The sequence below is a fragment of the Hydra viridissima genome, unplaced genomic scaffold, assembly GCF_058129835.1.
Source record: "Hydra viridissima isolate aposymbiotic clone 2 unplaced genomic scaffold, HvirCarnegie_v1 scaffold_5, whole genome shotgun sequence".
NCBI classification, from domain to species: Eukaryota; Metazoa; Cnidaria; class Hydrozoa; order Anthoathecata; family Hydridae; genus Hydra; species Hydra viridissima.
Genome location: NW_028324304.1, coordinates 11,889,153 through 11,901,633, shown reverse-complemented (window position 1 = coordinate 11,901,633; position 12,481 = coordinate 11,889,153). Strand labels below are relative to the sequence as shown.

General features: G+C 27.5%; 3 protein-coding genes across 11 annotated transcripts; 2 read left to right on the top strand and 1 right to left on the bottom strand.

Annotated features, from left to right (window-relative positions):
- Positions 1–1,792: 1,792 nt before the first annotated feature.
- LOC149888716 (uncharacterized) lies at positions 1,793–3,822 on the top strand. 2 transcript variants are annotated; one of them, XM_090088733.1, is made up of 5 exons: positions 1,793–1,920; positions 2,177–2,432; positions 2,722–2,883; positions 3,062–3,161; positions 3,383–3,508. In XM_090088733.1, the coding sequence occupies exons 1-4, from the start codon at positions 1,905–1,907 to the stop codon at positions 3,111–3,113; spliced, it is 486 nt and encodes a 161-aa protein (XP_089944859.1). In that variant the 5' UTR covers positions 1,793–1,904; the 3' UTR covers positions 3,114–3,161; positions 3,383–3,508. The 2 variants fall into 2 exon arrangements, with proteins under 2 accessions (XP_089944859.1, XP_089944858.1); XM_090088732.1 differs by lacking the exon at positions 3,062–3,161 and adding an exon at positions 3,688–3,822 and having other exon boundaries at positions 1,841–1,920; positions 3,383–3,512.
- Positions 3,760–5,554, top strand: LOC149888715 (uncharacterized). 5 transcript variants are annotated; one of them, XM_090088736.1, is made up of 4 exons: positions 3,760–3,893; positions 4,158–4,256; positions 4,486–4,568; positions 5,093–5,554. In XM_090088736.1, exons 2-4 carry the CDS (start codon positions 4,208–4,210, stop codon positions 5,291–5,293), a joined length of 333 nt encoding a protein of 110 aa, XP_089944862.1. In that variant the 5' UTR covers positions 3,760–3,893; positions 4,158–4,207; the 3' UTR covers positions 5,294–5,554. The 5 variants fall into 5 exon arrangements, with proteins under 5 accessions (XP_089944862.1, XP_089944864.1, XP_089944860.1 ...); XM_090088738.1 differs by having other exon boundaries at positions 4,158–4,244; positions 5,093–5,553; XM_090088734.1 differs by having other exon boundaries at positions 3,769–3,893; positions 4,079–4,256; positions 5,093–5,552.
- Positions 5,555–9,423: 3,869 nt separating this feature from the next.
- LOC149888714 (uncharacterized) lies at positions 9,424–11,625 on the bottom strand. Of its 4 annotated transcripts, none has more exons than XM_090088422.1 (3): positions 10,835–11,625; positions 10,606–10,673; positions 9,424–9,847 (listed from the first exon to the last, which is right to left on the bottom strand). In XM_090088422.1, exons 1-3 carry the CDS (start codon positions 10,884–10,886, stop codon positions 9,581–9,583), a joined length of 387 nt encoding a protein of 128 aa, XP_089944548.1. In that variant the 5' UTR covers positions 10,887–11,625; the 3' UTR covers positions 9,424–9,580. The 4 variants fall into 4 exon arrangements, with proteins under 4 accessions (XP_089944548.1, XP_089944547.1, XP_089944550.1 ...); XM_090088421.1 differs by having other exon boundaries at positions 10,606–10,721; positions 10,835–11,612; XM_090088424.1 differs by having other exon boundaries at positions 10,578–10,673; positions 10,835–11,607.
- Positions 11,626–12,481: the final 856 nt, after the last annotated feature.

Sequence of the window (12,481 nt, the reverse complement as noted above, 5' to 3'; positions counted from 1 at the left end):
ATATATTGAAATATAAAAACTTCAAAAGAGGAAAGATAACTAGAATGTCGCATATTACATGCGCATAAATATAATACTAACAGTAATTATCGTATTTATTGTCTGATGAAGGAATTTACTACAGTTCTCTATTTGATTTTCCATTTACGCTAGTAAGATTTGTTTTCAATTCTGTCACGAGTTACCAGTAAAATCTCTTTCCTATTAAAAATTATTTCATTTTCTATATATATATATATATATATATATATATATATATATATATATATATATATATATATATATATATATATATATATATATATATATATATATATATATATATATATATATATATATATATATATATATATATTAAAAAGTGACGTTACCGTTAAAGTTTGTTCGTAATTTAATTAAATTAATAATTTGTAATTAAAGCTGAAGATGCTAGTATCAATAATCTAGCGAAAATTTCTTAGATAAAATAAAAAATTAGTATTGAGAGAATTCGTATTAATTGATGTTCTTATATTAAATATATATATATATAAGGTAAGTATGGGTATTAAGGCCCGGCGGGTAATAAGGCCCACTAATCCAAAGTTAGGGAAAAAATAAATTGTGAAACTTTTTTTCGACATTAAAATATTAGAGTTATCTGGTTTTATCACTGGCAGCAAAAAAAAATCAGCATTTTTTTACCGCGCACTCGACAAAGGTGGGCCTTAATACCCATACTTACCTTATATATATATAATCACATATATATATATATATATATATATATAAGCACAAATCAAATTTAATTCTTGACTCGTAAAAACAAATTGTACTAAGGTTGAGCACGTTACACACACGAGTTGCTGCGCCGTTTTGTCGAACGAAGATAATCTTTGTTGAATTTTATGAAAAAAATGCGATGTCTTCGCAAATGGCGGACGTGTTTTTTTAACGGCGAAGAAAAATAAAAAAGCTTAATAAAAACTGATTAAGTTTTAATTGAAAAGTAGAAGATTGTTTGGAAGAGTAAGAGTAGAAGATTGTTTAAAAGAAAAGATTGTGAAAAGAAAAGAAAAAGTAAAAAGTAAATAAAGTATTTCAAAAAGAATTTTTGGTTAAAAAAGCTTCCGTGAAAATCTCAGATACCGGAAAAAATATTTCTATTGAAAATCAAAAGATAAAGTTGACTGTAAGTTTAAAAATTAGAAGAGGAAGGAAAAGTAAATATCAATACCACTTTCATATTAAAAATCAGATAAGTCAAAACAAGAAAACACACAAAAAACTGTTAAAATAAAGAAGAAATACAACTGCTGTCAATGAAAAAGAAGTATGAAAAGTTTTTTTATCTAAAGATTATATTCTTGTTAAAGTTATATTTTCTTATATAAACTTAGATTTATAACTTCCCTCTTAGATAATATACTTATATATACATATTATACATATACACTGTAAAAAAAAAAGGTTTCGCAAAAGGTTTTTTTACACTCGCATAAGGTTTTCTACCACTAGAAAACCCTTTGGTGTGTAAAAAAAGGTTTTTTGAAAGGGTTCTATTAGATAACCCTTTAGCAAAGGGTTTTTCGTGGTGAAAAATAAGAAGCCAATAAATACCGAGTGTCGTTTATTGATATCGAGGCATAATTAAAGAAGGATAAAAATAGAAAGGGTTTAAAATAGAATTACAGTCGCTTAGCAATATGATATTTTAAATAAAATAAATAGTATTTAATTTAATGTATTATATTTAAAATTGTATTTAGTTAAAATTTTTCAAGTAGAATACGCAAAAGAGTATATTTTTTAAGTTAACCGATTTATCTATGAGGTTCCTATAGGTCAATGTAATTCTTTTAAATTTTTAAAGAAGAGTTATTAATTAAAATTTAATGTAGAAATAATAATAAAGTTAAGGAATTATGTCTGAATTTGAAAGTAGTTTTTTTATTATTATGCATTTTATAGTAAACATTTTAATTGTACTGTTTACATTGCAGATTCCTTACAATATACAATAGCCAAGCATGCCCCAATTTCTTTGTGAATGTGGCAATAACTATTTTTTATTTGGAAAGTATTTGCGACATCTTATCTTGTTACATGAAAATCAGCCTCTTTTTTACGTGGTTTGTTTGTTTGAAAATTATGTATGTTTAGTAAAATTATTGTTCTTATTGTTTATTTACAATAGGGCATGAATTAACCAGTGACTATTTATGTGACCTTACAGAGCAAATGCTAACAGAGCTTTTATCTTTAATAAAAGATCGGAGAAGATTTATTTGTCTTTTGAAAACAACAAAACAATCTGTTTCAGCAACATTAGATAATTCTAAATTTACCTATACTGCAGTTGTATCAAGTGTTATTAGTGTAAATAATGAAAAGGGCGAAACAACAAATAGTGGTAGTTTTTCAGAAATCGAAGAAGCAGAATGTGTACATAGGTTTGTTATAGTATTTTTAATTTATATATATATTTTTTTAAAATAATAACTCTCTATCATTGATTTGAATTTAAGAGAGAATTTGCATTCTTTTAATTAACTTTAATACTTTAATGTTTGTATAATACTTGTGTTTAAGAACTATTATGCATTTAATGATGAATTTTATTATAAATTATATTTTTACCCATATTAAATTACAGTTGAATGAGATATTTCAAATCAGAGTAATTTAAGGAAATTATTCTGGTTTGCTGTATATCTGTGATAGTTTATTTTATTTATTTAGCCAGGTGCAAGAATGTCCTTTTGTATATCAGTTGCCACATTTTCCGGATAATGTTATAGCTAAGCTACAATGTCAAGACAAGGCTAGATTTGGTTTAGGCTCAAAAAGCAAAGTGCTCTTAATTGATACACTATTTGATGACTTAAAAAGACGTGACATTTTGTAAGTTGAAAATTATTGTTCTTGTCTTATACTTTGCTGACTCTGAGTTTGCCATTTCTCAATTTCTATTACATTGATTTTTAATTTTTAAAATAGTTTGTTCTTTACTTTGTTACATTTATATTATAATATTAGTGTTAATTATTTTGTAATGTTTTATCACAAACTGTTTATACAGGTATTCAACCAGAAGAATATATTTTGCTGTTAGCTTAGCAGCAAAAATATAGCTTAGCACATTAAAATATCCTTTTTTGGCTGATTATGATGGAAGTAGTGTAATGCAATTAGCATTTTATATATTATTGATTATACTTTTACTTGTCATCATCTATTTTATAAGAAAATTATATTTTAGAATTTAATTTATTGTCTATTTCATATTTTAAATGGGTATTTTGAGTTTAGAATACTATTAGAATAGTTTTTCAAAGAATTAGAATGCTATTAGAGTAGCTCTTTGAAGGAAATTTAAAAAATACAGACAACCTCTTTGTAGTGAAAATTCAATTGCTGTAACAAGAGAAAAATTTGGAAGGCCTGGTGTTTCAGGAAGAAAACGAAAAGAAGATCAAGTTGAAATTGATCAATCTGACAACAGCACCCTCTCAAAAACAGCTTAAATTAAGGTATGTAATAATGTATATAGATATTACTTGCTATAACCTCATAAAATTATTGTAATATGGTGTTATTTAAAAGTCAAAAATGTATATTTTTGTTACTGCTCACAAGTTGCAGCTGATTGATGTAAGATAATATACTTCTATATGTGCAGTTGTAACTATAACTTCTTTTTATTAGTTGGCTAATGTGGTACAAGGTGAGGATCACATAAGCATAAAAAAACATCAAGATGCTTTAAAAAAGAAATGAAAAAACATACACCAACCTTTGATATGATCAAAGATAAAATGAAAAGAACTTGTGGGTACAGATAACTTTTCTGCCATGCACACACAGCTGCAGAAGTTCTGGAAGAATTTCCGTGTTTACGACTAAATACTTTTGTAAGATTATATGAAGAGCTATTGTTCTTTTATGAAATGTACTTATTTTTTTCAATATTTCCGTTGACTTTCTTTTGACAGTTATGAAAGACTATTTAAAAATTACCTTATGAACATTTGAATTATAAAGTATAGGCTTATTTCTAATGTAATATCATAATGTAGATGACTTTTATAAATTAAAGTTTACAGCAGATGTGATTTTGCTATATGGTGTAGACGTAACCAAATTAGAAATGAAGTTTCTATCCCTTTATGATGCAGTAATCAAAGAAGCAGCCAAAAGATGCAAAAAGTATTGTGAATATTCAAGAATGATAAACAAACATTTAGAAGAAACTTTGGACAAAGGTAAACGACAGGGTAATTTTTATTTATTTTTATTTTATTTCAAACAACAATAAAGACTAGTCATAGAAGGCAATAAATTACATGAGTTTAGTAACTCTAGCAAATATTGATTAACTCAAAAACATTTGATCATTTTTTAATACATTACACATGTATGCTAATACTGCTATTTTATATTTACTAGTTTTATCAAATGTATTGTTATGCATGTATTTACAATTAAAGATATAAATAATTTTAGATTGGATGGTGATGTTTGTTACATTGCTCTTACCCTCATTATTTGGGGAGAAGGAAGAATTGTTTTTTCCCTTACCAAAGCAGGTAGGATGTTTATTGATACATTGTACATTATTTAGAAAATTGCACTTGATCATATTTTTTTATAGCCTATTGTTTATAGTCCATTTTGAATTATTATGTTTATTACATATTTAACCATAAAAACTAATTTATTTATTATATATTAAACTATAAAAACTAATATATTTATTATATATTTAACTGTATAAACTAATATATATTTAATAACAAGAAGATCTGAGAAGTAATAATAAATATTAAGAAGGAGATCTAAGGAAATGCAAAAATTTACTGGTTTGAGGAAATAATTTATTGAATATTTTAAGTCCATGTAAATACTCTCATACTAAGGACACAATTTAAAAAACTGATGATGTCCTTTAGGTGAGAATTTTGCAATAATTTCTATTATATTGAAGTGTTATCAATTAAGAAATTTTAAAATTGAATGGTTTTAAGAGCTTTGTATTAGAGGGATTTTAAGTTGTTTCAGGTTTGTTTTTTTGATTAAATGAATTATTGTGTTTATTTCTTTATTTATACAGGAAATACCACTCAGTCCAGTCATATTGCCACAAGACGACGAGTGGAATATATCAGTCGATAAGGAAGTTTTGTTTCCTAAAACTATTTGCACATTTTCCAAGGCTTTTCAAGCATGGTTTGCAGCATTTTGGATATTCAGCATTGAATTCCCAAAAGGATTGACCAATACATTTCAATTTTGTCTAGTGCCTAAGTGCTAGTGCTCTTGGTTTTAAAGGAAAAGTGCCTAAGTGCTCTTGGTGGTAAAGGAAAAGTGCCAAATGTTGTCAGCAAATGGGGCAACCGGCTTTTGCACTGACATTTATGACTTTTGTTTTTTGTATGTTTTTGTTGTTAATCTTTATAATTAATTTATGTTTTTTTTGTCACTAAATTCGAATAAACTCATATTTGAATATTTGCAATATTTCTAAATTTTATTATATTTTGTGCTACTAGGCGATTTCTTGATTTAATTTTTGAAAATAGGTCTTAACGGTAAATAAACTTCTTAACGTAGGAGTAATAAATATACATAAATAGAAAAATACTTTTAACTTAGGAATATAATAGTTGTAATAGTTCAATTTGTAGCAGAAAATTTGTATCAATTTGTTAATAATAGTTTTATTTATGAAACTATTATGAACTATTACATGTAATAGTTTTAACTTTATTTTCCAATTTGTTTCGTTTTGTACAACTTGTTTGTTTTTGTACAACATTTACGGACCTGTCTCTGATTATTGTAAAGGTTTTTTTATTTAATTTAAACTTTACTGTATATTACTTTGATGTTATAAGATTTTAGACATTATTACAGAATTTTCTTTATTGAGTTTTCATATTGCATGCAAAATTACAGTGGAGTTATAGAATCTAAACATTTGCATATAAGCAATATTATGTATAAATTAAATGTTTCTTACAGTGTACTTTTTTTCTTGATTTTCTTTTTTATGCAACTCACTTAGATTTTTTCACTTAGATTTTTTTTTTTTTTTTTTTTTTTTTTTTGTTATTTATATATTTATTTTTTTAAATTTATTTATTATTATTATTTATTTTATTATCATTATTTTTTTATTTCTTTTTTTAACCATCTTTTTTCTGTAACTTTTAATGATGGCAGTGAAACAATCTTGTGGTATATGCTTTAAAGCGGTAGCTAAATATCAATCAGCTATCCAATGTGATCTATGTGACAAGTGGATACACAGAAAATGTAATTGAGTTGACAAACTGACATACGAAAAAATCAAAACTTTAAATACTTGGTACTGCCTAATCTGTACAAAAACATTTCTTCCTTTCTCTAATATTTCTGATCTTGAATTATCTACCACACTTGCAGGAAAGTCACTGAAATTTAACCACGTTAAAAATCTATCTGATAATCCAAATTTGAAAAACCTTTTTGGGGACCTCAATGACTCATCTTATACTTCAATCAACTGCAAATACGTAGATGTTCCTGGGTACAATGAGTTATCCCGAAATTCCGTAAGTTATCTCCATATAAATATATCTTCTCTACCATATCATAATGACGATTTTAAAATACTATTAGCACCTTTTAATAATATGCCTGATATTATTGGAATAACGGAATCTAACCTGCATGATAATGATGTGTCTATAACTAATGTTAATTTAGACGGATATGTAACCGTTCACACGCCAACTAAAGCTAAAAAAGGGTGGTGCTTTGATGTATATTAAGTCTAGTTTAAACTTAAAAGTTAGAACTGACTTGATCCTGGTTAAAAGTAAACAACTTGAATCTATATTTATTGAAGTAATAAATGCTAAAAAAAGCAACTTAATAGTTGGTTGTTTATATCGTCATCCAACAATGTGTCCATCTGAATTTGTCGATCATTATCTAAATTCTATTCTTGAGAAAATTAGCTTAGACAAAACGAAGTTTATGTTAATGGGAGATTTTAACTTAGACTTGCTCAAATACAATACATCCAATGAAGTTTCACATTTTTAGAATCAATGGTTTCAAATTCTCTTTTTCCTTTTATTATACAGCCTACACGCATAACCACTCATTCTGAAACGGTAATTGATAATATTTTTTTAAATTTTTATTCTTCTGATATAATCTCAGGCAATCTTACCGCTTCAATATCTGATCATCTTGCTCAGTTTATAATAATGCCGCATTCCAAAACGCAAACTTCACCTGAACCTATTTTTAGGAGGTGCTTTAAAAACTTTAAAAAAGATGAATTTATCCAAGATATTTCAAATGTTGAATGGGATGACTTTACAAAAGAAGAAAATGATGTCAATTATTCCATTAAAAAATTAATCGAAACTTTTGATTGTATTTTGAACAAACATGCCCCTTACAAAAAATTGACAAAAGATCAAGTAACTAGTGATAATAAACCTTAGATAACGAAAGGCTTTCTCAAGTCAATAACAATTAAAAATAAACTTCATAAAAAATATTTAAAATCAAAAGACTGTAGAAAGAAAAATACTTTTTGTAAAGTTTAAACAATATCGTAATAGTATATAAGCAATCTTATAAAGTTTAGCAAAAAGGAATGTTACACAAACTTTTTCAGTCACAATCTAAAAAAATTAAAAAACACGTGGAAAGGTATAAAAGAGTTGATAAATGTAAAGCCAAATAAAAGTTACTCCCCAACAAGCATACTGATCAACAACAAATGCGAAACTAATCCTAAAGCTATCTCTAACCATTTCAACAATTTCTTTACTACGATTGCTTCAAAATTATCCAATGGAATTCCGAAGTCTAAATTCAACTTTCAAAAGTATCTGACCAATCCTAATAGCAACTCTTTTTATGTGCAACCAATAACTGAAGAGGAAACCCTCGACTATATAAATTCCACGATCATTGAAGGTAAAAGTGTTGGACCGAACAGCCTTCCAACAAAACTTTTTAAACTGGTGTCAAAAAAACTATGCAAACCACTAAGTATCATCTTAAATAACTCATTTTGCAAAGGAATATTTCCTGATGTCTTCAAGCTGGCCCAAGTTATTCCAGTCCACAAAAAAGGATCAACGGTTGACTGCACCAACTATCGTCCGATCTCTCTTCTTTCTAATTTAAGCAAAAATTTTTGAAAAAGTTATGCATAATAAATTATACGACTTCCTAAACCAAAATCAATGTTTTTATAAACACCAGTTTGGCTTTCGTAAAAAGCATTCTACTGCTCACGCTCTTATCGAAATTACAGAAAGTATAAGAGTTGCTCTTGATAATGGAAACTTTGCCTGTGGGGTTTTTATTGATTTACAAAAAGCTTTTGACACCGTAGACCATGGCATTCTCCTATCAAAGCTTAACTATTATGGTGTACGCGGCATCCCGTTGCAATGGTTTAAATCATACCTTTCCAATCGTCAACAGTTTGTTACTTTAAATGGCACCTTCACAGACATCAAAAGCGTTTGCATTGGTATTCCTCAGGGATCCATATTAGGTCCTCTTCTCTTTATTATTTACATCAATGATCTTAATCTTTCTATCAAACATTCAAACACGTATCATTTTGCTGATGATACAAATCTTCAATTAACGACAAACTCCCTCAAAAAACTAAATAAGTATATTAATGAGGATATGGCCAGTCTTGTTCAATGGCTAAGAGCAAACAAAATCTCATTGAATACTAAAAAAACAGAAATAGTAATATTTAAGACGCAGTATACTAACTTTTCTAAAAAAAGCTAACAAGAATCTTCCAAAATGCTTGAACTTTAGAATAAGTGGCCAAAAGCTGCCTTTGTCTAGTTACATAACTTATCTTGGTGTTGTGATAGACGAGAAACTTTCATTTAAAACACATATAAATAACCTTACTCTCAAATTAAACCGTGCCAACGGCATGTTAGCAAAAATTCGACACTACGTTAATTTTGAAACATTACTATCTATACACTCTTAAAAAAGTTCCGGTAAAATGACGGAAATTTCAGGCAAAATTCCTGAACTACTTCGTGCCGTATGGAACCAGACGAACATTCAGGTAAAATACCTGAACCTGAACTGGTTCAGGATTTTTACCTGAACCTGAACTTTTTCGGTTCCGGTATTATGCCTGAACCTGAACCAGTTCAGGTTCAGGTATTTTACCTGAATGTTCGTCTGGTTCCATACGGCACGAAGTAGTTCAGGTATTTTGCCTGAAAAGAGTAAATATTCAGTAAAAATCCAAATCGCGATTATAAACTATCTTGGTTTAGGCATAAATTCGATATTAGTTTTTAGTAGGCCTGAAGATATTAAATATTCAGTAAAATGCCAAAGTGTGAATTTAAATGAACTCGGTTTAGACGTAAAAACGATATTTGATTTTCAGAAAGTCAATATATTTAATTTTATAATTATTACAAATTTACGCTTAACAAAGCAATATAGGAAATAGTTATTAAAATATAAATGTTTCAGCATATTAAAATTAATTAAGTCTTTTTTGTCTAAGATAAAGCGACAAGTCACTGGCTCCTCTCTATAGATGCGTTTCATCTTGGTAACCTAACGCAGTATGTTGCAAAAAGTACAATATATGGCTACATTGTTCCGCATACTCCATGTTTATTAAAAAATAAACTTTAATTATAATGTCCTCAGCATAAGATATACATCTGTTGACAGGAATAGCTTGACACTCTGTAACAATAAATAATTGTTCGACAAAGCAATGAGTACCCAAAGCTATGACTAAAGGATGCTTGTGAGTAAGACTTTGAATCACAACTTCCATCAGAGTTGATGCCTATTTAGACGCAGTAAGGAAATTAAAATAAGTCATTTAAAAAATGTAATTTTAATACATAATAAATATAAATATCAGCACATACAACTTAGAACTAATACTATATTTACTATATTTAATAACTAAACATACAGTAGAATCCTGTTAACTCGGACCCTGGATAAGTCGGACAGATTTTCAATTCCCCTTGAATTTTCTCTACATATATGTATGTATAGAGAGAGAGATAAAGAGAGAGAGAGAGAGAGAGAGAGTAAAAGGAGGATTGAAAATCTGTATATATACCAAGATACTGGTATCACAGTTTACCGAGAACTTCACTTAACTCGGAATAATCTTAAGTCAGAATATTTATGCATTCCCCTTCCTTTGATAGTCCGACTCTCAACGGGGCATTTTTTTGTATAGCAATGTTAATAACATGTAAAGTTATTAAATATATACTATTGTGCATATTACTACAAACTTAATATTATACTTAATTTATTAGGTATAATATTAAGTTTGTAGTAATATGCACAATAATATATTTAATAACTTTACATGTTATTAACATTGCTATACAGAAAAGCGTATATGTATAAATTTATATCTATTAGAATAATTTGACATATATGTATAACTTATAACATATTATTATAACATGTATAATTTATAGCATTATTATAACATTTAGAACATATATTTATATCTATTAGAAGAATTTATGCATATATGAATAAATTTATACCTATTAGAAATCTATTATTCCAATATACCGGATAAAATTGAATGAAATGTTCTGCAACTTCAGCAGCTGATGCACAACTTTTATTCTTTGATGGCACTTTAATTATAAAGGGGAGTAATAAGAATGCAAAATCCATTTCAATTCCTGTTTTAAAAAAACAAATTTGTTAGTGAAATCATTTTATTAATTTATAAAATTTTATAATGATTTTACATATTAAATATACCCTGCCATATTGTTTTATAACACTAAGATACCTATAGAAGTGTTGTCTTGCATATTAAGCTCAGCTAGAATCTGCTTCATCATTAAATTTTTCTTTTGCCTTGACCAAGAAATAACATGTGGCGTTATTTGCTCCCAATGAGCCAAAAAATCATTTGACTCTGGGAAATTGCAACAGAAATCCTACTGAAACTAAGATAAGAATATAGTATAAGACTGCTTGTAAAATCATTTTCTTTAATTTTACTTTAGCAAAACCTAAGAATACTTTAGCCAAACCTATATGACAAAAAAAATATTTAAAAGTTACAAGATCATCTTGTAATTTTTAAATATTTTTTTGTCATATAGGTTTTGCATGTAACTCGTAATTAAAAAGATGCATCTTGTAATTCATACAAGATGCATCTTAGAAAACTTAATTTTTTTGATTTTTTATCATAGTGTTCAAAAAGTCAAAATTTATAGCAACCCCTAAATATTATCAGATTTACTTCAAATTTGGCTACAATATTGCAAATATTAATAGAAACAAAGGCAGCCTTGTGGAGAAATGAATTTCAATAGTTTATAATTTTGGACCACCCTAGTGTATATACATTGTGTATATATACATGTGTATATTTACATATGTATATATTACATTTACATACATATATGTGTGTATATTTTTTGCGAACGTACGTAAAAGAGATGTGTTTATTATATATACATCTCTTTTACGTACGTTGGCAAAAAATATATACATTTATATGTATGTAAATGTAATATATATATATGTAAATATACATATATAAATACGTAAATTTACTATATACACATCTCTTTTAAGTACGTTCGCAAAAAATATGAAAAGATAGCTTACTTTTAAGCTTTTCTGTAGCATCTATAGATATTCCTTTTTATAATAAGTATTCTGCCAACTTTGACTCTGACAACTTTTTTATGCTCATTTTTAATAAAAAATTTTAAAATAAGAGAAAGCAAGCACATGCGACCTCTAGAAGCTTTAATGGCGATTGCTGTTGGCGCGGAAAAATAATTTCATATTTTCAGGCGATTTACTTGATGTTTCCAGTAAAACACCTGAACGTTCCGGTGTAGCAGCTTAAAATAACTCCCTGTAAAAAAATACTCCCGGAGTACTTATTTCCTAGTCAAAAAGTACTCCCCCAGTCATTTTAAGCTAGTAAATAAATACTCCCTTTAGTAAATAAGTACTCCCAATGAGAGTACTTATTACCATTTAAATTAAATTCGAAAAGCAATCTTTTAATGACAATTGATTTTACATTTGTAAATTCTGTTTTGTGGTAAATTGAGCAGTATTATGTTATAGTTAAGTTCTTAAACTTATTAAAAACCAAGTGAACTTAGTAGTATATCAAGGCTGAAAAAGGATTTGAAGACATTGCGATGCATCGCTTGTCGTAAAATTGTTCCTTCAATATCGAAAGTAAATTTTACACACACTTAAAATAAAAAATGGCGAGACATGTTGATTTTGTTGCAATTGAAAAGTACCTTAAAGAAAAAGTTTATCCTCTAGAAATTAAAGCTGATAAAGGAAAGAAATCTAATTTTCGAAAAGCTTGCAAAAATTTTAGCATTTTATCTGGACAATTACTATACCGTAGCAAAAAGTTAGTCGTTGCTTGTAAAGATCAACAGCAAAAGAT

Bases quoted from the DNA above. Each gene is read 5' to 3' on its own strand.
- LOC149888716 (XM_090088732.1), top strand. The intron at 2,433-2,721 runs GTTTGTTATAGT...TTATTTATTTAG, and splicing joins GAAGCAGAATGTGTACATAG to CCAGGTGCAAGAATGTCCTT. The intron at 2,884-3,382 runs GTAAGTTGAAAA...ACCTCTTTGTAG, and splicing joins TTAAAAAGACGTGACATTTT to TGAAAATTCAATTGCTGTAA.
- LOC149888715 (XM_090088739.1), top strand. From the start codon at position 4,130: ATGAAGTTTCTATCCCTTTATGATGCAGTAATCAAAGAAGCAGCCAAA. The intron at 4,569-5,092 runs GTAGGATGTTTA...TTATTTATACAG, and splicing joins TTTTTCCCTTACCAAAGCAG to GAAATACCACTCAGTCCAGT. The intron at 5,279-5,310 runs GTGCCTAAGTGC...TTGGTTTTAAAG, and splicing joins ATACATTTCAATTTTGTCTA to GAAAAGTGCCTAAGTGCTCT.
- LOC149888714 (XM_090088421.1), bottom strand. From the start codon at position 10,886: ATGATGAAGCAGATTCTAGCTGAGCTTAATATGCAAGACAACACTTCT. The intron at 10,722-10,834 runs GTATCTTAGTGT...TTTTTAAAACAG, and splicing joins GCAAGACAACACTTCTATAG to GAATTGAAATGGATTTTGCA. The intron at 9,848-10,605 runs GTATATTGGAAT...GCGTCTAAATAG, and splicing joins ATTTCATTCAATTTTATCCG to GCATCAACTCTGATGGAAGT.